This window comes from Chamaea fasciata, unplaced genomic scaffold, assembly GCF_029207755.1.
Source record: "Chamaea fasciata isolate MVZ Bird 193981 ecotype frontalis unplaced genomic scaffold, bChaFas1.0.hap1 SCAF_6, whole genome shotgun sequence".
Taxonomy (NCBI): Eukaryota; Metazoa; Chordata; class Aves; order Passeriformes; family Sylviidae; genus Chamaea; species Chamaea fasciata.
In genome coordinates this window covers 69,681,492-69,704,794 of record NW_027094091.1, presented here as the reverse complement: position 1 = coordinate 69,704,794, position 23,303 = coordinate 69,681,492, and the positions used below count along the sequence as shown (strand labels likewise).

At 46.0% G+C, this 23,303-nt stretch overlaps 2 protein-coding genes across 9 annotated transcripts in view; both read right to left on the bottom strand.

Annotated features, from left to right (window-relative positions):
* Positions 1-3,141: 3,141 nt before the first annotated feature.
* Positions 3,142-7,231, bottom strand: COX18 (cytochrome c oxidase assembly factor COX18). 2 transcript variants are annotated; one of them, XM_066184715.1, is made up of 6 exons: positions 6,959-7,231; positions 5,827-5,927; positions 5,456-5,619; positions 4,560-4,672; positions 4,136-4,246; positions 3,142-3,457 (listed from the first exon to the last, which is right to left on the bottom strand). In XM_066184715.1, the coding sequence occupies exons 1-6, from the start codon at positions 7,217-7,219 to the stop codon at positions 3,275-3,277; spliced, it is 933 nt and encodes a 310-aa protein (XP_066040812.1). In that variant the 5' UTR covers positions 7,220-7,231; the 3' UTR covers positions 3,142-3,274. The 2 variants fall into 2 exon arrangements, with proteins under 2 accessions (XP_066040812.1, XP_066040813.1); XM_066184716.1 differs by having other exon boundaries at positions 5,827-5,931; positions 7,131-7,217.
* A 2,127-nt stretch (positions 7,232-9,358) lies between these two features.
* Positions 9,359-23,303, bottom strand: part of ANKRD17 (ankyrin repeat domain 17) — a 69,562-nt gene continuing 55,617 nt past the window's right edge. For 4 of the 7 annotated variants that reach the window (XM_066184707.1, XM_066184708.1, XM_066184712.1 and 1 more), the window contains 18 exons: positions 23,036-23,181; positions 21,884-22,026; positions 21,225-21,438; positions 20,714-20,889; positions 20,307-20,469; positions 19,484-19,579; positions 19,171-19,287; positions 18,524-18,695; positions 17,848-18,295; positions 17,607-17,762; positions 17,245-17,394; positions 15,111-16,759; positions 13,905-14,102; positions 13,072-13,320; positions 11,564-11,671; positions 11,181-11,356; positions 10,902-11,066; positions 9,359-9,988 (listed from right to left, as the gene is read on the bottom strand). In XM_066184707.1, the coding sequence (XP_066040804.1) occupies positions 9,929-9,988; positions 10,902-11,066; positions 11,181-11,356; positions 11,564-11,671; positions 13,072-13,320; positions 13,905-14,102; positions 15,111-16,759; positions 17,245-17,394; positions 17,607-17,762; positions 17,848-18,295; positions 18,524-18,695; positions 19,171-19,287; positions 19,484-19,579; positions 20,307-20,469; positions 20,714-20,889; positions 21,225-21,438; positions 21,884-22,026; positions 23,036-23,181 (4,586 nt within the window). In that variant the 3' untranslated portion in view covers positions 9,359-9,928. The remainder of the gene's footprint in view (positions 9,989-10,901; positions 11,067-11,180; positions 11,357-11,563; positions 11,672-13,071; positions 13,321-13,904; positions 14,103-15,110; positions 16,760-17,244; positions 17,395-17,606; positions 17,763-17,847; positions 18,296-18,523; positions 18,696-19,170; positions 19,288-19,483; positions 19,580-20,306; positions 20,470-20,713; positions 20,890-21,224; positions 21,439-21,883; positions 22,027-23,035; positions 23,182-23,303) is intronic. The other 3 variants (XM_066184709.1, XM_066184710.1, XM_066184714.1) reach the window with 1 other exon arrangement.

The window sequence follows — 23,303 nt, the reverse complement described above, 5'->3', positions numbered from 1 at the left end:
TAAAAAAAGTTATTTACCATTATTCCAATTGCAAAGTTAATCAAGGCAATCAAATTACAAATACGTGCCTTGACAAATGAATCCACAAAACTCAGCTCCTTAAATAAAGGAACATATGGATGTGTGCAGTCACCTTAATGATGAACCTAATTTACACAGGCTTCTGTAAACATCTCTACCCAAACCCAAAGTCCGTAACACCACAGTTGTGTGCAGCAAAAATGGATCAAAATCATCAAGGTGCTGTTGATGCAAAGCACCAATCCCTTATTCTGATTTTTTCTGTGATCCCTGAAACTTAGAAAATAGAGCAAAACACCTCGCTCAGGAAAGCAGCAGTTGCTGTTGCTTTTAGCACTACGCTGAGCTTCAAAGGAATGAAGAATACCTTATTTACCATTAGGAATCAGTCAGATTAATTAAATATAGGTAGGTTAATAATATCAAGTGAAAAAAGAAGTCCTGCTGCCAGCTGGCCACATGGCTGCACAAACGGAGGGCTTTGCAAAGACAACCAGGGATTGTTCCGACACCTGCCTGCTTCCCTTTGGCAGCCTCAGCCACAAAGAGGGAGCAGCGAGCGAGTTCTTTGCATTATTTTCAAACTCAGCAGTGTTGAACACTGGGTTACTTCAAAGGGCCATGGCAGCGAGGTGGAAAAGAAGTGTACACTGTAAAGGACAGCCTGATTAAGTTCTGAAACAGCAGCAAGATGAAAGACAGAGGAGGAAAAATGTTTTAGTCCAATGTCTGCCTGTCTTGTCCTGGATTTGAGAACCTGGCAACCCTACAGCTGACAGGAGCTGGAGCACCCCCGTGTGTACAGTAGCGCACTCCACATACTTCGGCACTTCTTTTCTTTCCAGAAACCATGGAACCATGCCAAAAATGACACTTAGTCCAGGAAAAAAATTCTTGCACTTCAAGGAATCCACCCTAGTAACTGAGCTTTGGATGAAGAGTTTGGATTCCCCACTAAAACAACCCCAAAGAACAACCAGGTGGACTGGCAAGGTGCCAAATTGTCTGGCAGACAGCAGCAGCCCCTCCAGCACCCCGTAAAAGGTGTCAGATCATACTGACATCTCATTCCTGAACGGGACAGGGGCCAACTCACCTCACCTACAGTATTTCAGGCTAATAATCAAAGGGAGGATAGGAAGGAAACTGCCCTCCTTTCTAAAGCCACAATTCTTTTATCAGCACTGGGTTTTGCTCATTCACTTACAATTTCTTTGTTTTCAGCAAAGCCAGAACAGGAAGCAGACAGGAGAGGTGAGGACATGGTCATTCCAAACAGAGCTACAGATCACATTACTTAAATAATAAAGTGTCATTCACAAGGAATATTGTACCAGCTTTTTTAAGACACTTCAATCGGGTTTCTCAGAGAACACAGCATCAGGTTTTCTTTGATTTCTTCTCCAGAAATCTCCCTTGGCCCTTCCACAGTCAAGAAGGACTGATTTGACCTGACACACACCGTTATATGTATCTGTGCTCCATCTTTGCCTCATCAACGTGGACTGACAACAAAATAATTACATTACCACAAAAAGGCAAACAGCAAAGCTCCGATCCTCCTTCCTGGAAACAGCATCAAACACTGAGACAAGGGTTTTAGGCCAGACAATGTATTGGAACAAAGTCGTTACTATGGTTGAGAACAGAGGTAAGATTTTGGGTTAACAATGTCTTTTTCCAGGGCACAACCACCAAAGATAACCAGCATCACAGCCTGTTCACACTGCATCTTCAAGACAAGAGAACGAAACGTGTATTATCCAGCCAGGATATTTTCAGCACTTTTTGAGTTCCGCCAGAACAGAACCCGTTCAGGGAACTTGAACTTGCCTGACTTCAGCTCCTTAAGCTTAGGCTCCCTCCTAAGTACATGCAGTGCTCCAACAACCCTCTTCCAGACCTAAAATAATGCGGTGAGAAATCCACCACCAAATACACTCACTGGAGAAACTTCATTCCCTTTTAACTCGCACTGGCAGGTCTTGCATGTAATTTTTTAAGGGAAAGAGGGTGTAAAGTAAACATGAATAAATGGAGAACTGCAAATCTAACAAAGCCAGTTTCCTGCATTGAACATATGGGGTCCTGACAGAGCTGTGAGGCATTTTTTTCAGTGACCAGTTTCATAGGCCTCTTTATGCTTCCCAAGGAATCTCACGTTATTTTTTTCCTACACACAAGACATAGCTGTTGTCAGCTTGCCCTGTTCCTGAAAGGTGAACACGCCGGGAACATGAGCCCCTCTCAGGTGAGACTGCTGAGGAACAAGAGGCGGCTTTCCTCAGCACTGCATGGAGCACCAGCTCCCTCTACCACCAACTTCCCAGACAAAAATTCACTCCCCTATGCAAAGTCTTTTTCCAACACCTTCAGATGAGGCAAAACAACAATATTCATTCAGAGAAATCTGCAAGACCCTTTAAAAGTCTAGAACATTATCCTACCTATAATGCAGACCCAGAAAGGGCTTTAACACATACCTTCTGATCTCCTTACCTGTGGATTTTGAATTGTTAGACACCACTGGATGAGATGCTTTTGGCTGCTTTACCTTCAGTTTCACACCTGTTTTGGGGAGTTTTTTTGGTACAAGAATATCCTGGCTGCATCCAGATATAACTCTATCACTGACGTTCTGAGACTCCTAGCAGTGAAAACAGTGAAAGACACGAGTGAAACACCCCCACAGGTGAAGTGCAGTGTTATTAGTACAATGACATCTGCACTTCTTCTTCCAGACCGCTGATTTTAGCCAGAAAGCGTACCTCAGCCCTACCTATAAAGTCCCACTAGGCTACCACAACAATTCAAATAAATGCTTCCAAGTCTGCATTAAAAATTTTGCCTCTCTGAATTTTTGTTAGTTTATACCACAGTAGTAGCCTGGAATCTTTTAAAAAGTTAGAGCAAATAATGAATTCCTGATCATTTTAACAAAATAAACCAACAAAACCCAAAACTTCTTTACCTTCAGGAGTTAAGAGTAAAAAAGATGCATTGTATACAAGTCACAGTTTTATTTCACTCTCACATGCCCGATTTCTTACGGTAATTCAGGAGACAAACCTGGATTTCTGGACTACTGCACCTGCAAAACGACCACCCTTGAAACACAGCTTCCCAGTAAAGACACATTTTTGCTGACCGATCCTTCTTTATGGCCGGCCAGCGTTTTATTTGGAAAATAAATACACAGCAAATAGGTACATCTCACTAAAACAGCACTACTTGAAACAGCTCTTCCTGGAGCTCAGTGGCGCTGTTTCTTAAAGCTGTATTTGGTAGCCAAGGCTGCCACGATGTCTCTGTAAGGAGTATCCGAGTCGGATTTGGTCCGTGGAATGCAGCACAGCCGGCGGAAGGCGGGAGAGCGCAGCAGGAGGTTGTGGGAGAGTCCCACGAGGCTCGAGGACAGCCAGTACAGCGCCATGGACTGCAACAAGACAAGCACACGTCAGCTCCCTGGGGGCAAGGAAAACACTTTTTAGGCAACTCCTCCTGAACCACAGCTGTGGGTTCCTCCCAGGTATTGATAAGAATGACTCACCTAAAACACTCCTCCTCTCATCTGCAATAATGGCTTCCATGTGAAATGTAACTGTCTGTCTCTGATCTCTTCTGGGGAAAAGTGCCATCTACACTGAGGCTTGACAGTTCTTAAATTAATTCATATTAAACTTGCTTCAACTTCTGTATTTGAAACTATAATGGAACAACCAGACACTATGTTTTTGCTAAGAATACTCTGCAGTAGAAAACCTGGTAAAAATAAGAAGTGTTTGAAGAAAGATGTAGAAATCTTCCTAATTTAAGAACTACACTGGTTTCCAGTTAACAAACATGTGCCTGCGTGTCTTGTCATAAAGCTTTCCTCTCCTTTTGCAGACTACACGAAGGACTTCAACTCCTTGCAAGTCTGCAAAGCCTTCCTCCTTGAACAAAAACATTCCAAAGGCAACAAGATTTAAACACACAATAGACAGAATACCTGATTTTTTTTCTTAAGCACACAGCAGTAGAAATATGAAACATGTGAGGCCTTTGGGCTGTCCTTTAAGCACCAGAACAGACCGGACACAGGTGACGTCCCAAAGGTCACCTCGGTACTTACAGAGGGCACGGTGGCAGCAATAGGGATCATCACCACGGATACCAGGCGGAAGAAGTTCGTAACAAGTTTCTGGAAACGGGAAACTGGCATTTTTTTTTGGGAGGCAAAGATCTGAAAGAGGAGAAACTCAGTCATAAACAAGCTCTTTTTGAAACAGCCATACTGAGGATTAATGCCCAGAAATCTCATTAGAGCAACGTTCTAAAAGAAACTGCAGTCAAGACTGAATATTACTGAAGCTCAAGTAGATCTGACACATGTTACATGCGACCTGGAGGTCTCTGAACAAAAGACACCTACATTAGAATACACAGAGCAAATACACAGACTTTGTTTCACTGCATTTAAAGCAATGATAATCTGCAGCCACCTTCACGTGTTAGCCCTTTGCAGCCACTGCTGCTGGTTTATTCCACCAACATACCTCCACCACCAGCAAATTCACCAGCCCCAGGGAAAATGGCAAAATCCACGTGGAATCAGGTGCCGTGAGGTCTGTAAACCACAGTGCTCCTCCTGAGGAAAACTGTTCTTGTACTACAGGAAAAAATTTGAAGAGAATACAGAATTCAGTAAAATTTGCTGTCTCAAGTGAGCCAGAACTGCAGCATGTGTCAAATCACAGACTCAAGTTTCTAGGTATGTTTTATCTGCATGGTAAGTACGATTAAAGCAGAAATCCTTGCTTTAACGCTCTGCTACCAATGTAAGTAAGAAGAGTGAGAGATATAAGCTGAGACCCAGCTTAGCTCATGACAGCCAAAGACACGAAAATCTGCAATAAAAAATACTTTCATCTCAAATACTTTACAAGCCAGTGAGGAAAATATAAATGCAGTAACCTACAGCGTTTATTTCCTGATTTTGAAAAGCTGGGTTTTTCTAGTAACTGTGTAACTAGCTACATTTTTGCTTAAAAAGAACAAACTAAACTCCTGTCTAAAAATCCAGTATATAATTTTTTTTAATTTAAAAGACCCTCGCACATTCACCTCGTCTACAGTATTTCAGATGGAAAGAAAAAAAATACAGATTAGAAGTGAGTGTGCTGTGGCATGTGTAATATTACTTGCTAAAGTGAGTTATCAGACTACATCAAGTTTTAAACTCATTTCAAATTATATTAACTATTATTAAAACTAATTAATTAATTAATTAGATTAAGTGGAAACTATATCGAGTTCAAAACCTTAGCAGCCGCCTGTTTTTATATCAGCTTGTACATCAAGCTCAGGACGCTGCGTTCTTTAAGCAACGAGGTGTCTGTGAAAGCAGTGGGCAGGTAAAAAGCAGCAGTGAGAGAAGACAGGGGTGTAGCACCTGCTGAGCCCAGGGCACCGACGCTGCAGTTGCGCAGGGCCAGGGACACGCACACCCACATGGGGATCTGCACCCACAGCAGCAGGGTGGCTTTGAAGGGGTGGCAGTTGTCCCGCACGTACAGCTCCGTGACAACCCTCCGCATGTTCTTCGTGAAGTGGAACCTTTTGCGGAGAGAAAAACAGAAGTTCAGAGCTTTGGAACGGGTAGCATCTAAAAGGGAATACAGAAATAAATCATGGGGAGGGAAAGAAAAATCTAAGCTCTGGGCAACGGCAGAATCTTGCTGCCAAAGTGCTGTGGAGGACCTTCCTTCCTGCCAGGCCTCACTCTAGAACGGATTCAGGAGGTGTGTACACTCGCCCTCATACCTGGCCACCTTTTCAGACCAGCCCAGCTGCTTTCCACGCACTGCAACTTCATAGCGAAGGCGCTTGGCAAGTTCCTTAATCTCAGGCTGCAGGTTTTCCAGCTAGCTAAAGAAAAGGAGAACTGTTTGGGCACAGGGGCAGGTAACAATTGCTTCCTCTCCTCACCTCTGTTATCAGTTATCCCTGGTAATTCAATACCTGAACAAGTATTAAACTCATTAATTGCCACTGTAAAATTTAGTATCTGTCCAGGAATTAAACATATACGTTGCCACCATATAATTTACTACCTCTATGGACATTACACATATTAATCACCCTTCTATGATTTAATACCAGCACAGGCATCAAACATATTAATTACCACTGTAATTTAACACCTGCACAGGTAGTAAACGCCTGTGAGGGACATCTTGTCAATGTCTTCTTCAACACCAGTGAGCACCTTTCATCTTTAAACAAAATAACTATGTGAAGGTAAAAGTGACAAAAGTAACAGTGACAACCAACTACAGTAACAACCAAAGACAGTCTCTTACTACTGCGTGAAGCGAAGAGAGAATTTTATTCCTTTTAGATTTTGTACTTCTTTAAGAAGAAAATTATTTCTACCGCAGCTGAAATCAGGGCAATTCTTAACAAATATCTTTCTGCCTGCATTCAGGACCTGTAATCAGCTACTTCACTTAAAAAGACACAGCTTTAACGCCACTTCAAAAATAAAAATAAATAAATGGCAATATTAAAAACTATTAATAGACAATGTATATTATAGAATGTGTCATTTACAATACACTGCATGTAATATATAAATACATTGTGTTATACATGATAGAAATATATAAATTATAATAACATACTATATAAATAAGAGCAATAAAGGCCATGAGGACTCAACTTGCAGCGAACAAAGTCACTACCCACAGCATATGAGGCCCCATTACCTCAGAGCGCAATAGACGCTCACTTTCGCAACCAAAAAAAGCACAAAATGTAACGAAATTCTTCAACAAGACCCCAAACTCCCCCAAACCCGCGGCAATAAAAGCATTGTGATGTTTATTCCGCGGCCCCCTCGGCCCCTCCCTCGGTCCTCCCCTCAGAGCCCCCTCACGGCCCTCAGCGCTCCCACCTTGGCCAGCAGCCGGCCCTGCTGCGCGGCCAGCGGGAGAGTCACGGCGGTGCGCAGCACGGCGGCGCCGCCGGCGATGGCGGCCCAGCAGGGCAGCCCGGTGGCCTCCTGCAGCGCCGCCAGCCCCCCCTCGGCCCAGTGCACGGGCGCGGACCGCGCCGCCCATTCGTACCAGCCCTCAGGGCCGCCGCCGCCCGCTCCCGCTCCCGCCGCCGCCAGAGCCGGCGGGGCCCGCGCGCCCGCCCGCGCCAGCCGCCACATGCCGCCGCTCCCGCCTCTGGGGCGCATGCGCGGCCCGCGCGCCCGCCCGCGCCAGCCGCCACATGCCGCCGCTCCCGCCTCTGGGGCGCATGCGCGGCCCGCGCGCCCGCCCGCGCCGGCCGCCACATGCCGCCGCTCCCGCCTCTGGGGCGCATGCGCGGCCCGCGCGCCCGCCCGCGCCGGCCGCCACATGCCGCCGCTCCCGCCTCTGGGGCGCATGCGCGGCCCGCGCGCCCGCCCGCGCCGGCCGCCACATGCCGCCGCTCCCGCCTCTGGGGCGCATGCGCGGCCCGCGCGCCCGCCCGCGCCGGCCGCCACTTGCCGCCGCTCCCGCCTCTGGGGCGCATGCGCGGCCCGCGCGCCGCCGCCGCCGCCGCGGCCATGGCGGCTGAGGGCACGGGAAGGGCGGGCAGGGTACGGGAGCGCCTCACGCCGTCATCCGCATTGCACTGTGAGCGGACTGGGTACGGGCCTGGAACGGAGCTCGGAACACTCCCAACGCCCTCCTGCCGTGGGCAGGAACACCTCCCACCACATCACAGAAGGCGCTGGGTTGGAAAGGAACCACGAGGATCAGGGCGCTCAACACCCGGCCCGGCGCAGGCATCACGCCGCAGGCCCGCGAGGGCTGTCCAAACCCTGCGTGGAGGCTCAAGGGCTTATCAAACTGGCTCTGAGCCCTGCCAGGGTTGGGCCAGTGTGTCACCCCTCTGCCAGTAAATACTTCTTCCCAACAGCTAGCCTAAATTTCCCATTTTTCCATTTGTACCCGTTACTACTTGTCCTGGCACTAGAGCCCCTGAAAAAGGAGTCCCTCTGGGGCTTACTTGTAACCACTTCAGACAGTGGAAGGCTGCTATGAGGAACCTAGCAACCTCCTCTTCCCCAGGCTGAACGGCCCCAACTCTCTCAGCCTGAAAATTATATTCAAGAGTATTTAATCATTAACAAGCACTTCATGGTTTCACACCAGTAGTGTTCTCCTGCCCAGCTATATTCTGAACTGTCTCCTTCCCCCTTCTGTGGCAAGGAGAGGTCAGAATACCCCTACGACCATACACACTCTGCACTGTCTTCTCTTCCTCTCCACGTTTGTCCTAACCCTGGTTCTGCTCCCTTTTCCCAAATAAGCAGCACCTGCCTGCTCCTTAAGGAGCATGTTCCTTGGTTTATTGGACGAATAAAACGCATTCCACTGCGGGGGGAAAGGATCTGAGAATAAAAATGGTCCAAGACCCCCACGCAGGATCTCCCGTGCCTAGCCCAATGCCACGGCATCGTGGCCCAGGCATGGATTAAACTGTCAGGTCAGCAAAATACTCTGGAATTCACGGCTGTAATAAATACTGAGCACGATCTCTCAGTGGGATTAATAATTAATAACCCTAAACAGCACTAAAGCCTACAGCAAATTATTGTAGCACAGGCGAAGGGCACTCACCCACACCACAATAAGGTGCGATACTGAGTTTTCAAAGCTTTTCCTGAGCAGTTCCTCACTTTGGGATCTGTTTTGTGACCACCAGATCTTCACAGGATGTATTTCAGGAGATCAGACAGCTGGAAAAAGGAGCTTGCTTTGATTCAGAGCAGCACCTAAGGGCAAGTATACGGCCTTGGGTATGCAAAAGGTTTGTGGACACCTCAAATATCACAATAGTTAAAAGGCAATAGTTTCTGTGGCCAGCTGAGGTGTTTTCTTGGTTTTCAAAGGGGGAACCATAATAAAACCAAGTAAAACCAAGTAATACTTAAATCTGAGTTGCAGATCTCCTTTGAATGCTATGTAAGGGAACTGTACAGGGATCCTGACTGTATCTGTGTCACTGCTCACCCAGCCCGGCCTCACAGGAGCTACCCTCCTTCATCTCCTGCTACTGCTGTCCACAGGTGACAGCTCCCGACAATGTGTACAGCAATTCCCACTTGGGGAAATAAACCTTGGCCAAATAAACCTTCACGGGCCTTATTCTGGAACAGACCCACCTTTGCAGCCTTCAGGAGGGAAGCTCTCCTCAATGTCAAACAGAGAACGTATGTATTCTCAAAAAATTCCAACACACATTTGGAAAACACCCTCTGATAATCCCTGGGGTGTTTTTCTTTTTATAACTTACTTAAATTACACAAGTAGAAAAGTTATGCTTATTAATAGTTTAATGTATGAAGGAAACATCCAGATTTCTGAATATGAAGGTACATATCTCACATTAATTTAAGTCTACATAAAGTAGAGCCTCTATAACTGACATATTGAAATTTACTTTCTGCTTAGCCATTTGTTATGTAAACAATTGTACATTTATTTGCCATTCTAAAACTTCAGGATCAAGTTTACATAATTTTGCTAAATTTCTGTGTTTGCTCAGAAGCAGTTTACAGTACTAAAACCAACCAGCCAAAGAACAGCTTCAACAGAAAGTTATGTCAAAAAAAAAAAAAAAAAAGAAAAAAAAGAAAAAATAAAAAAAGAAAAAGAAGAGGAGGAAAGGAAAGAAGAAAGTCTAACTAAGTTGAAACATATGATGGTGGGGAATGGGCGGTCACAATGTTCACAGAAAAAGGTCAGTTAGTAAGTTCTTCTGCAAAAAGCCTACACACTTCAGTCAAGCACATCAGTAGAATGATCTGGGAGCACATAAACTGTTTCTGCCAATTGTGGTTTCCTCTGCAAAAAAAGGAATCTCAAGGCCAGCACGTTGATCCCACTCAGCCCAGTTGGTTCATATGCACACTGTTCATGTGAGGTGTCCAAGTTCCAGTCCACACCTGCAAGAGAAACCCGCGTTAACACCATGCTTTGGGCTGCTCCTAGCAGGGCACAGCTCACAGGGACACTGCAGGGCTCACCGTTTTTCCTGTCCAGGACAATTCATAGGACTCTGGGTGTGCAGCAAATGATCTGCAAGCCCAGTTCCTGAATCCCTCCAGTCCCAGAGCCAAGGGACTCGCTCTCCTTTTGACCTTAAGTTCAGACAAACAAGAGCTTGATTTCTGCCCCCTTACCTAACAGCTTCAGTTCCGGGGAATGCCAAGTCTAACCAAGTAAAGCTTTCTTTGGGGGACAAAATTTCCTCATTAAACCAGAAACCACCTCGCAGAGACGAGAAGCCACGTCAGAGCAACACCTGAACTGTGGCCAAACCTCCTCTCCCCTCACACCTATGGTCTACCAGAGCTGGGAGCTGCTCCCCACGGCTTGGATCATTCCCAAGCAAATTAAGCCCCAAAACATCTTTCTTTAGTAACAGGGATCACTGTCTAATTGAACATAATCACAGGATATAATCTAACCAGAGCTACTGATGTTCCATTATAGTATTAGCTCCCGAGGACGAACAAGAGGTTTAGGGGAATTAATCCCTCTGCCTAAATTATATTTAGTGGACAAGCCAGGCAAGATCAAGAGCAGCAAAGAGCTACTTTGTTCCTAAAGAACTGCTTTATGCCCTTCCTCCCTGTGCTCCTGACACAGTCACAACATCCCAAACTACAGAGCCCAGAAGCAGTCCTATTGCTGTGTTCCCTGCTTGGGAAGGGAAAGCTTACCTAACAGCACATAAATTGGCTTTTCCTATGAAATTCTGCCCCAAGATTTCCTTTCCCAAATGCACAGGTTCATAGTTAGCAATCGTGATACATTTAGAGTAAAATGCAGAGTGCAAAAAAGCAGAACAATTACCGTCTGAGGCCCATTGTTTTCTGTGGAATTTGAAACCATCTTTATCAGCGAGTTCCAAGATGGGTCAGCAGCATGAGGCCCGTTAAAGATGGGGCCTCCAGTACCATCTGTGATGGGGGCTACAGGAGGAATTATGGCGTTCCCATACACAGAAAAAGGCATTCCCTGAGGGGAAGGAAAAGCAACAGTCAGGACGCTTTCACGAATGCTACTACTACTGCACAGACAGAAGGATGAAGGGGGATTCATGCAGCATATGGGGGCCAAGGAGGTCATTACCCCAACTTTTGGGAAGTCCATGTATCCTGCAGGGACGGGCTGATGGAATGTACCAGAAGGCGTTACGATTCCCGTGCTGTCTCTCTCCATGGCTTGGTGCGAGAATACGCCTGGATCAGACATGGGCCTGTGGATCATGTGGCTCCCCATGCCGCTGTGACACCAGTCCACTTTATCTGACGGCACAGAGAACCGGCGTTATCCACAACATCCCTCACCGCCTGCTTTCCAGCCTCCAAGTCTGCCTGCCCGCAGTTCTCAGGCTTCCACCTGCTCTACAGCTCAGGAGCACATGGGATGGAGAACACCAGGAATGGCACCTGCAGCCCCCAGGCCAAGAGCACAGAGCACACAAGCCACTGCCAGGAATTTGGGACAGTTACCTGCAACCAGAGTGCTGTTGAAACGGAGGAAAGTTGCAGAGGCAACAAAGCTGGAATTTGGGCTAACTCTCTCTCCTCCAAAAACCTCAATTCCTCGTGCCTTTGGTGCTGTGGAAAGGGTATGTACACTATGAAGACTATTTTCTCTACTTCCCTACCATTCTTCCATTAATTATTTAATATTCTAAGGGACACAGAAGTATCTGTGCAAACCAAAAACCAGAAAATGATCAGCTGCAGACGTGTGCTTATGTCCTAATTCTGTGAATTCATCAGAGGCAGCTTGGTATTGGTGCTACAGTTCAAAGCCCAGACATGCAAAAATCCAATCCTCAAAACAAAATGTAAGAAAATCGCACTTGGAGAAGGGGTAGAGAAACATTTCTGAGGCACCCTAATACTCAAGTGGAGAAGAGACAATCCCATTGTGAACTGAAAATCAGTATGTTGAAGTAGTTGACCAAAGCAGAATCCCAAAAGCCAAGACAGGCACAAAGGACAACTTTTACAGCCACGCAATGCAAATAGTGAATGTCTGAAGCTTTATCTGGGAAAAGACCACTAGTGAAGTAAAAAAAGGGGTTGTATTTGGGGGAAAATTCCAGCACAGTCAATCAGTTAAAACCTTCAGCTGTCTGGACTCAGTCGAGGAGCAGAACAGAGAGGTGGAGCAGTTCCAATCCTTGCAGGTTTTCCAGAGCAGACTGGATAAAGCCCTGAGCAATACAGGCAGAATTCAGAGCAAACCTCATTTTGTGCAGGAGGCTGACAGGGCATCCAGAGGTCCAATCCAACAGTCTCAATATTCCTACCCCCCATCCCAAGCAAAAAACCCTAAAGGAACTAAAAATCAAAAAACCCAATCAAAATGAAAAAAGTTCATCAGTCTCCCAGAAATTGCATCCAAGACTCCTGACAAGTTTGGTAAGAAAAGCTGTAACATCTCTTAACTGAAATTGTTAAAGAACTCTGAAATACTAAATTCTATGTGACTCCAGGAGAGCCAAGAGCCTTGTGCTAGTAGAAGACAAATGGTTGGAAAGAACAAAGGAAACCCAAATGTGGAATATTATCACTTTATAAAAGCACCATCCTCAGCACAAAAAGTTTTACCTTAGCTACAAATTAAAAATTACCTCCTACAGTACAAAGGACCTCTTTATCAACACAGAACACCAGACAGCTATCTTGTGACACCTTAATTTCTCCTCTTCCTACATTCAATGATCCTCACTGTGCTCATCCCTGGAAACCCTGCTTCAGTTTTTCCTGCTCTTACTTGAAGTACCAAATCTTCACAGCCAGGACGTTTCAGAACCCCTGAGGGTTTCAGGAACCTCGTTAAAACAATTAAGTGGACAGGGAGGCTAAGAGAAGTCCTTGCTCCAAACACTTTGGAAAGAACATTGCTGTGTTTTCAAACACTCACTTCTGCATCCTGCCGAGCTGAAGACAAGTTTGGCAAAAACAGTGTGATCAACTCAAGTGCATCTCTGAACAACACATACCTTGACTGCCACCTATACCTTCGAAGGACCAGATCCCACTGTGTCCCACTGGGGCAGCCAAGTTGCTCCCAATTACAGAAGGAGTAGACGTTCCAGTTTGTCTAATACGTGCAGACCGTTCAGTCCCAATAGGAACAGGAACTTTTCTGTCCTGAGAAACGTTACTGGGTTTTTCTGATCCCAAGGACACTGCTGAAGGGGTGGGAGAGGGTGCTCGTACTCCAGAGGACACAGACTGAGCAGGAGATTCTGTAAGGAGAGCAACAGGAGCACTCAGTGATGGCAGCCAGATCCCACAGATCTATCCTTCAGTGTCCAACAACTGACAACGGGGAGCTGGTTAACACCAGATTCATTCACCTCAGGGTAATTTTATTTCCAGATCACGGAGATACTCACCACTGATTTAGTCCCTTATATAAAATGCTTATCACGGCTTGGCAGCTCAGCCACTGGAGGACACACACCCCAAAACCTTAACTAAGTATGTCTACCAGCAACAGAGGATTTGAGGATTATATACTAAACCAGAGCTGAAATAAGCCCACATGAACCCATTTTTTGGTGGGTTTGGTTTTTCTTTCTTTTTTTTTTTTATTAATTTGTTCCCTGAGGGTTTTTTTGTCATTGTATTTGCCAATAAAACAGGCGTTCCTTAAATAAACCAGCACTCAAGAGCTTGTTTGTTTTCTATCCAAAAAAAACTCCTTACTGCAGGGGCCAAAGGCAGAACCTGCCCTCAGGATTTTCTCCTGGAATTCCTTAGGCAGTTCTGCAAGACAATTTTATTTATACAGCAGCTTCTCAGCAGCTTCCTGCTGACCAGAACTCACCATTTGATGCTGATGAACATGGAGGCAATAAACTGAGAGGGGAAAAATGCTGTCTGTTAAAATTAGCAGCTGCAGGCGCTCCACCCAGCGGTGCCCCGGGGGCGTAGATCTGCCCTCCCGACAGGTTCGAGGCAAAGGTTCCCAGGTGCGTAGAAGAAGGTGTTACAGAAGCATAGGGAGAATCCATACTGACAATACCTACAAGACAGAACAGGCACAAGTGACTCCCAGAACTGCATCAAGAGGCCGCCTGTGGAAAATGAATTATTGTTGGTTTTTTTTGGGTTTTTTTTAATGGAAATTAAAAGGAAAAAGGGAAAGCTTTTATCCAATCTGTCTTTGGGGGTGTGTGCTACAATTTTCCAAAGGCAACAGGAGTATTAAGCTTCACACTCTGCAAGTCTATTCAGTATGTGGCAGTTGAGCTGCATACCTAATTGAAAAATGGTTCTTTTATCTCATTAACATCAAATGTCATCGATTAGCCAAGATATTCAAAAGACAAGAATTAAATTACTGCTCCCTTCATGTCCTCTTCAATGAGGAAAGGGAAAAATAAAATCTTGGGGATCTAAGACTTATGCATTTATATATCTTAGGGGCATCCAGGGCCATAGTCAAAATGCTGACTAGTATATCAAGACGAAAAAACTCCATCATCTTCACAAAACAGGAAAAAAAGTGTTGTTGTATCTCTCAACCCATTAACACCTGAGTGGTCCTACAAAAACAGGCAGAGATGGTCCAAAACCATTAACGTACTTTCTGCAAACTATGTAACAGGTTCTGTGACAACCCCTTGGCCTCTGTTTCGGGCAGAAAGCTCAACATCTCACTAAAAAACTCAGGCAGTCAAGGAAATCACATTTTTTGGATCAAATTTAGTAATTAAGAGAACACACACATTCTAAGTTACAAGTTCATATCAAAACACCACTCTTTTGACCATCCTAACCCTTGGAAGATGCTGCATATTTTCCTGCAGCCTCAGGCCAAGGTACCAAAAACTCGAACAGTGACTATCTGGTAGGGAAGGGAGATGGAAATAAGAGTGTTTTATTATCTCAGCTATCAGACAGTAACAGACTGGAACGGCAAAACCACTCTACAGTTACTCGACAGGGCACTTAAAATGAACTCAACTCGGCTTAAAAACCACAAGAATAAACTGTATTACTGTAGTACGGACACAAGCCAGAGACTTACCTGAGGGACTTGGAGCTGGCCTCTGTAACGGTGGCCTAAAACCTGGGGCTTTGGAAGTATCAGACTGGTGTAACGGATCTGAATTTGGCAAAAATGAGGACTTTGCTGATAGCATGGATTCTGGTGTTGTCTGAGAGGAAACGACAGACCCACCCCAGAAGGCATGAGCAGACGTGGGGCTGTTCTCAAACAATGTACTAAAGGGCCCGAAAGGCAGAGTAGCACTGAAGTTGTTCCCCATGGGCTTGTTCGCCGGGTGGGCTGAATTCTGAGAAGCACTTTGTGTACTTAAGGTAGAAGGAAGCTGCACTGAAGAAGGAACGCTGTGGGGCCTTTTGATGTGGTTAACGTTGAGGACTGCGACAGAGGAGTTTTGCACAGGAGCCGGATTCTTGGGGACGCTGCCGCTTCCGTGGACCGGCGGTCTGATGGCTGGGGTTTCCATCTTGGCTGTGGGCTGAGCAGAGCCCATCGACGTCTGGGACACGGGGTAGCTCATCGGAGCGTTGCTCGAGCCTACCGTGGGAGCAGATGAGCTCGTCGCTGCTAAATTTGGAGGCACGACCATGCGAGGATCTGGGGCAGGAACCTGAGGTTGCTGGAGAGGGGGCCTGGCCTCCGGCAGAGGAGCTCCTGGGGGCTGCTGATGAGCAGGATGCACAGAGGAGCTGCTGGTTCCAGGATTGGGCTGCCTGTTGCTGGTTGAGCCGCCTGCATCCACCGCGGGCGGGCTCCCCGCTTCCGGCTCAGACGGAGGTGCACCTTTATTGGGAGAGGCTGCCGCGCAGTCGGGAGGACTGCTCCTGGAGACGCCTGCCGGCTGTGCGGGAGGAGAAGGAGACGAGGGGGAGGATGCAGGGTAGTGTTCTTTGGCAGTAGGAGTCGGATACGTGGTGTTCGTTGGCGCCGTGCTCGTGTTGCTCGCCGTGGTTGTCACGGTGGTGGTGGTGGCATTGGACGTCTTCACCACCGTGACGAACAGCTGCCTCCTGACCGAAGGAGAGCTCGGGTTGCCGCTCGCCGAAGATCCAGGCACAGTAGAAGCCGCTGAAGTTGTCGTTGCCGTGGGACTCGTCGTCAAAGAACTTGCTGAATTCACCTGAGAGCCGCTGCTGTTCTGGCTGTTATGGCGAGGCACCATGTGAGGTTTCGGCGAGTTCGTAGCTCTGGCGGGGCTCAGCGGCCTGACGGGGAACGGACCCCACGTGGACTGAGCTGGCGGGAAGGTCCCTCCGAAGTGCGTCATGGGCAGCCGAGGCGGACGGATCTGCTGGAAAGTCTGAGCAGCGAGGAGCGCGTGTGCAAACTGCGGAGGAGGATACGCCAACGGAAGAGAAACTTGGAAACCGGGCCGCACGTTGTTCACGGGGTTCTTGATGCTTTTGTGAGCGGATGCTGAGGAGATTGCAGGCACGGTGAGCGCGGAGGCGGTCTGAGATGTCGACGAAGCAGCTACGGTGGTCACTTTGATGCCCACGAGAGAACTGTTAGCAGCTGTAGTGGTGGCAGGTGTTGAGGACCCTATTTTGGAATTTACAGTTGAACTTTTCAAACGGTTCTTTGGAATAAGTTCATCGATTTCTTTATCCGGATCCTTAATCAGAGCATTGATCAGCTGTGTGGCCTGTCTGGTTGATTCTGTGCCACCCCTACAAAAAGGAAGGACAGGGAAAGCGCATCTAAAGCATTTACACATATTACAGCCAAAGGCCTCCCACACTCAATCCAGCCTATCTTCCATCACCCTAACACAAACAGGAAAATAACACTATCCAAAAACTGAGCTTGGCACAGTCCTGCTGCAGAAAATTACTCAAGAAGTTCAAGTTGAATCCTCCAAATCCCAAAAAACTCCCATGGATAAAACATTTGCTTCCCTAAATATTCCTTCGTATTTCACCACGTACCAACAAGCCCAAACAGAGAATCCCAACGTTTGTGTTCCACCTTATCTCACAAGCTGTCTTTTGTACCTGCTGGTGGTTGTACTCTGTTTCCCCGCCCCATTCATCTCCCCTGCTTTCAAGGGATCTTCCAAGGAACCATCAGATCAAGCCTCTAATTTTCCTATGCAGACAAACATTCTACAAGGAGAAACCAGCCACAGGCAGAGCCAATGCAGGATCCTGCTCACCTTATTGTGATTATTCGGTCTCCAGTTTTATCCTTCTGCTTGTCAATGTCTATATGCGCTCCCGTGCACTCCCGGATCGCGTTGATGTTACATCCTCCTCTGCCAATAACTCTGGAAATCACAGTTGATGGGACAGAAACCTTCTTGGATCTATATAAAAAAGAAACAATATTAAGTAGGGAACACTTTCACGGCAAGAAGCTGTGGACAGGCTGGTCAAAAGAAAACTGTATTTTTTGATTCAACTTACGCAGCAGCAACTTTGTGAAATCTCAAACCCACCAAGAAGGTCATTCAGCAACCCCAAGGAAGGCTACACGAAGGACAGCATCAAAGGGAATGAGGGGAATTATTTTGTTTACCTTCTCACAACCTCCTTCCAACCTTCTTCCCTTTTCTGACCACGTTTAGGACTAGCAATGGTTAGCTTTCCATTTGGAGAAGAAAGGGGAGAAGGAGTGGATTTTGTGCAAGTAGACAAGGAATTACTCGTCACTTCATTAATGACTTCAGACAACCTGCAAAAGGAATTAAATGCTGTCACTATGTGGGGGAGAAAAAAAGGATGACTTGTACTTTGCATACAAGGTCACAGGAACTTACTTGATGGATGACTTGCCAGGGACTGCTTTCCTCTCATCCTTCGGACAAGTGACGAGCACTGACGGCTGCTTTTTGTTGCTCTGTGTGTTAGTGACAGCTGTGGAGGAATGATTGTCACTTTTGTGGCTGCTGTTGCTATTGCTGCTCTCATCGCTACAGCTGGAGATCCTCATATTGTCACTGTCACCACTCTCACTAGTGCTGCTGCTCTTGGATTCTCCATTCACCTTCTCAGGCTGGCTATAGGAAATTGGAAGCTGATCATCAAATATAATCTGAACATTATCAGGGGCTACTTTGTTTTTCCTGTTTTTCCTCTTGGAGCTCGTTGTGGTGATAGTGTTATTCCTCTTCCCGTGAGAACCTGCTAATGTAGTCCAGGTTGCAGATATACCTATGGTGGTGGTGGTGGTAGCACTGGGAGGCTCCATTGGGACCTCGGGATCATCTGATAGAAGAGTAAAAAAAAAGCAGGAGTAATTTAGCTGGTTTCAAGAAACCTGAGTATTTTGCTTACCAAATCACACCTGTCCTATCAACTTTAGGAGTAACTTTTTTACACAGCTCCAAGAAACACACAAAACCCTTGACTATGGGGCATCCGTCAGTCTATTACGGATGTCATACCAGCTCACACTGAATTTCGTTCTTTTTTTGGAATAATTGCAGTAATCACCTTCAGCTTTTAACTTCTCTTTCTCCTGAGCAGCTTGAAGTTCAAAATTCTCTTTATTTTTTGCCTCTATTTCTTCTAGTTTTCGCCTTTGTTCTTCTTTTTTCTTCCTCCTCTTCTCTTTCCTCTTCTCTCTTTTGGCAGCCAGAGCCAGTCTCCTGCTTTCTTCCCTTAGCTACAAGTCAAGCACGTGGAACAGCATTACAAGATGTCCCATGCATTTAAAGAAATCCAAATGCTTTTTATTTCCTTGGACTTTTCTGTTTTATTTTTACTACACTACTATGGTTTTTAGTAAATTAATTTTTTTAAAAAATATTTAGGACACAAAAAAGGTTTAGATCTAAGATCCACATGAGTATGACTAGAAAACGCCCTGCTCATTTTTTTGACAATTCATATTCAGAAATGCTTCTTTCGGTACAGAGGAAATAGTTATATCGGCATTTCCTGATCCAATGTCTCTCAATAACAGCAAAGTTCAAAGATTACCTGAACAAAAAGATGCTCAGCTCTAGACACTCCAATTATGATGATTACACACACTCCTGTACCCCAATAACTACTTTTCCCGACCTTATCATCTTGAAGGGATGTGAAATTGAAATTTTAAAAGAGAAATATTCCTAGCTGCAACTCTTTCCACTTGCCTTCTCCAAGTCCAGTTCCTCTAGCAGAATGCTTGCATTTTTGTTGGCTTCTGCAGCCTGTCTATCTTTGGCTTGAACAATTGACTCCATACACAGGTGGCACTTCTTCAGCATCTCCTGAAATGACAAAGTACATCGAGTACAAAGTGCCACGTGTTCTCATTTCCTGCCGTCTTTCCGCAAAAATTCCAACGGGACTTGTGCTCTGGCTGAAAGCTGGTGGCCAATGAGCTAAAGAGAATTCATAACACTGTCTCTGAAGCTGAGACACAACACTGCTCCTTCTCAAGTGTTTCCTTCCCTCCCATCTTACCTTATCAGTAATGGTTGCTATGTATCTCATGCACTCCGAGTCGGATGGGAACTGGTTTACCTCTTTCACCAGGTAACGCACCACTTTCACATGACCCTGCAAAACAAATTTCAAGGACAACACTTCCTATCAGACCAGCTTACTGAGAAACACCTCGGTCCCAGCACTCCTTGCCAAATATTTATCTGCAACTCCTCAACACATGAAGCTCTCAACACTCTGAGATCGTTCTCACCTTCTGAACTAGCGAGGCACATTTCTGACACCAGAAAAGGCACGTAATTACCTCTTGTCAGGTTTCCCTTACTCCAGAGGTACTTGCACAGACTTGTGCCTTTTTGGGGGCAGTTTTCAGACGCCCATCTCTAACAGCTTTAAAAGCTAGGGGCTTCTACAGTCACCTGCAAAGTTGCCGGTACTGTGACACCTCAACTACACCCCCTCACTAGCAGAAATCACCTGTAGACTCAAATCAGGCTAAAGTGCACTTTTTTTGACCAAAGTCCTCATTTTCTTTTGCACGGGGAACCAATCCTATTTCCCCCCAGTTCTACCACACAGAAACACGCTGCAATTTTCACCCCTCACACACAGCAGAACTAGCTTCAACACACTGCCTGTAAAGCAAATTGCAATTCGAATTGAACACCGATACTACACAGGTGACACACATATCTGTTTCTGAAGATTAAATGCCAAGTATTCATATTAACTGACATTTTATTAAATATGTAGCTCCTGTCAGTATGTTCTACTTCTAACAGCTACATAGGGATGAGCGAGACAATCCTAGCTAAGAGCCAAGCCGAACTTCACATTCTACCTTTCGGAAGGCTGCCATGAGAGGAGTTATTTTCCTGTTATCAGCTGCATCCACATCAGCTCCAGCCTGGACCAGCAGCTGGACAACATCAAGATGCCCCCCATTTGCTGCCAGCCACAGTGGGGTATTCCCCTTCTTGTTCCGCACGTCGATGTGAGCTCCCCTACAAAACCAAACACACTCCATCAAAACCCTGCATTTAGGCAAAAGGAAGCACTCAGACCCCAAGAACAACTTAATTTGAGTACTTCGGAAAAATTAAATTATGTAGGAAACGTCAACAGACACACAGAATCTTTCCCATTCCCTAAGCCTTTACTGGATATTTGGAAATATTGTACATTGGGAAAATGAAGTCTAAATACAGCCACATTTTTCTTTAAGCTGCTCACTTGCAAATGCCATACCTGCTAATGAGGAGCTCACAGAACTTGTAGTGCCCTTTGTCTGCTGCAATGGTTAAAGCTGTATCTCTGGATGAAGGTACTGGGGGAGCGTTGACATCGGCACCTTTGTCCAGCAGGACCCTGCCCACTTCTGCATATCCCCCAGAGGCTGCTTCCATTAGCGGCGTGAGACCAGTCTGGGGCAGGCAAGCGGGAGAAAGAAGCCGTTAGTGGGGGGTGAGTGGCTCACCTGAGACACAGTATTTGTTTAACTTACAAACACAATGGATTACTGTCCTTAGGCTGGTAAGCACCTGAAGATGAATCAGCACTTTTTTGAGGAAACATTTTCTGATGAGCTTTGCAACCACCAAAATCTTAGCCCCTAAATGCAGCCGTTTTTTTTCTCTACACCATCTGGTTCAGTTCAGTTAACTGGACTAGAAAAGCTGACTTGCACAGAGGCAAGAAAATCAGGTAACAACAGACAAACACCTCTCTCTGGAGCCCCCTCCAGCTGTTTCCTCTTTACCTTGGCCCTGTGTTCCACATTAGCTTTTCTATCAAGCAGCAGGCTGACCACCTCAGTTCTTCCTTGGAAACAGGCCAGAGTCAGAGCTGTATTCCTGTTGGTCTCAATCTGGGCGTTTATATCAGAGCCCATGTCCAGTAACAGCTTGACAGCAGCAGTGTGCCCATTCATGGCTGCCAGCATCAAGGGAGAAATGCCCAATTTGCTACCAGTTCTGAAAGAGAAGGAAGAAAGAACCAAAACTGCTTTACAGGTCATTTCAGAAATGTGATTATAATGAACTCATGAAGGCAGAGTACTCACACAGGACTGAAAAATCAGCTTCATACCAAGATCTACTGAAGCTACAAAAGGTTCTCCACAGCAGCATCGTTCAGGACAAGTATTTCTACTTAGAGACACCACGCCTTGTTACTTTTTGATTGCTTCCAATTGAAGGGCATCTCTTATGAGGTGTGCTTATAACTTAAAACCTGTGCTTGGCCCTTTCCTTGGACCTGTGTGGCTCACACCTCAGCTGTTTTCTACCTCCCAACGGATGCAAAAGTGTGGCATAAATGCACGCACACAGAGAAAACTACGCGGGGAAAACACACACACACTTTCCTCACGTAACTCACAACCAAGCACATGAGATAAGGGCTGTAAAGGGAACTTGCCTGGAATTGATTTCTGCCCCAGCATTCAGCAGAATCTTGATAATGTTCACGTAGCCACCCGAGGCGGCGAGGCTCAAAGGTGTGTAATCAGACACATTCCTGTGCTCCTTGTTTGCCCCTCGAGCTAGCAGCAACTCCACCACCTGCAGTGTTTCAACAAATAACATCTGGTTTTCTCCCAAACTTGTGAATCTCCCCAAGACAAATGCTTTTTAGACCTAAGTATTCTGTTGGAAGATGTCAATGGTAAGAAAGCCGCTTTCATCAGTTGCTTTGCTATACCCCTTGCCTTCATGACCAGATGAGGCCAAACCTGTGTTCCCAAAGCCACTGCAAAACCTCCTTGGAAAAAAATCCATCATGACTGCTCTTGAGTATACCAAATTCAACAGCAGTGAAAGAAGAAGCAGATCTCTTCAGGATTATTTCAGCTGTCTTTAAAGCCTGCCAGACCCAGACACTCAGTTTCAGTCTGGTGTACAAAGTACTCCTGCTTTTTGTCCTCTCCTGCAGAGGACTTGACAAGAAACAGAACTGTCTAGCAACTCAAAATCCCAGTGTACACTGAGGTGAAAACCCCTGGTGTCACTTCCAGCGCAATGTTAAATTTGCTTCACTTTCAGGTCTTAAGCATTAAAAAAATTTAGATTAGACCTGCACAATTCTCAATCAGAATGTTTTCCCATGAAATCACAGAACAAATATACTGTCAAACCCAAAAATCTGGGCAGGAGGGTGTTCTGACATCATCTCTGCTGCCCAAAGCCCAGCTTTTTCCCTTCCCCCTCCCCTCCAAAACTACAATAAGGCTCATCTATGGAACCCGTTTGTGTCTAACTCCTCATTCTCAACAAGAACACTCATGGCATTCATTTTCATACCTACATCTAATTATGCTGGTAAAAGTCCCATAATGGGGCACTAATGACTGCATTCACCAGGACACCTGCACAGCGCCAGTCCAGTTATCAAAAGAGAAAAAGCCATCTGTATGAGACATGTTGTAATGTCTAAATTGGAAAATCTGAAGCTCTCTGCATCTCTTTTAAACACACAACCGGTGTGATCGTATCTTTTCTGCAAGTTTCTTGTACTGTACTGGCACAATATGTCATTCACACTCTGCTTCTGAAGATTTAAGGTTTACTTCACCTCTTGCCTCCCTCCTGAACAAGCCAAAGACAAGGGAGTGTCCTTGGTTCTCTCAGACTGGGCTTCAATATCAGCTCCATTATCCAGTAAGATTTCCACAACACCCACATGGCCAGCTGTAGCAGCCAAAATAAGTGGAGTAAACCCTGAAACAGAAAACATGACATGACTTAAACCACCAGAAAACCAAGCCTAAGGGTTTCACGTGAAGTCTAGGCTTACTGGGGATTTATTCAGTGGGACACAACGGCAAAGCAGACGGCTCATA

Coding starts and splice junctions, on each gene's coding strand:
- COX18 (XM_066184715.1), bottom strand. CDS start 7,219: ATGTGGCGGCTGGCGCGGGCGGGCGCGCGGGCCCCGCCGGCTCTGGCG. Junction 4,247..4,559: donor TGAATTTGCTGGTGGTGGAG/GTATGTTGGTGG, acceptor CTCCTCTTTCAG/ATCTTTGCCTCCCAAAAAAA. Junction 3,458..4,135: donor TTGCTGCCACCGTGCCCTCT/GTAAGTACCGAG, acceptor GTCTTGTTGCAG/TCCATGGCGCTGTACTGGCT.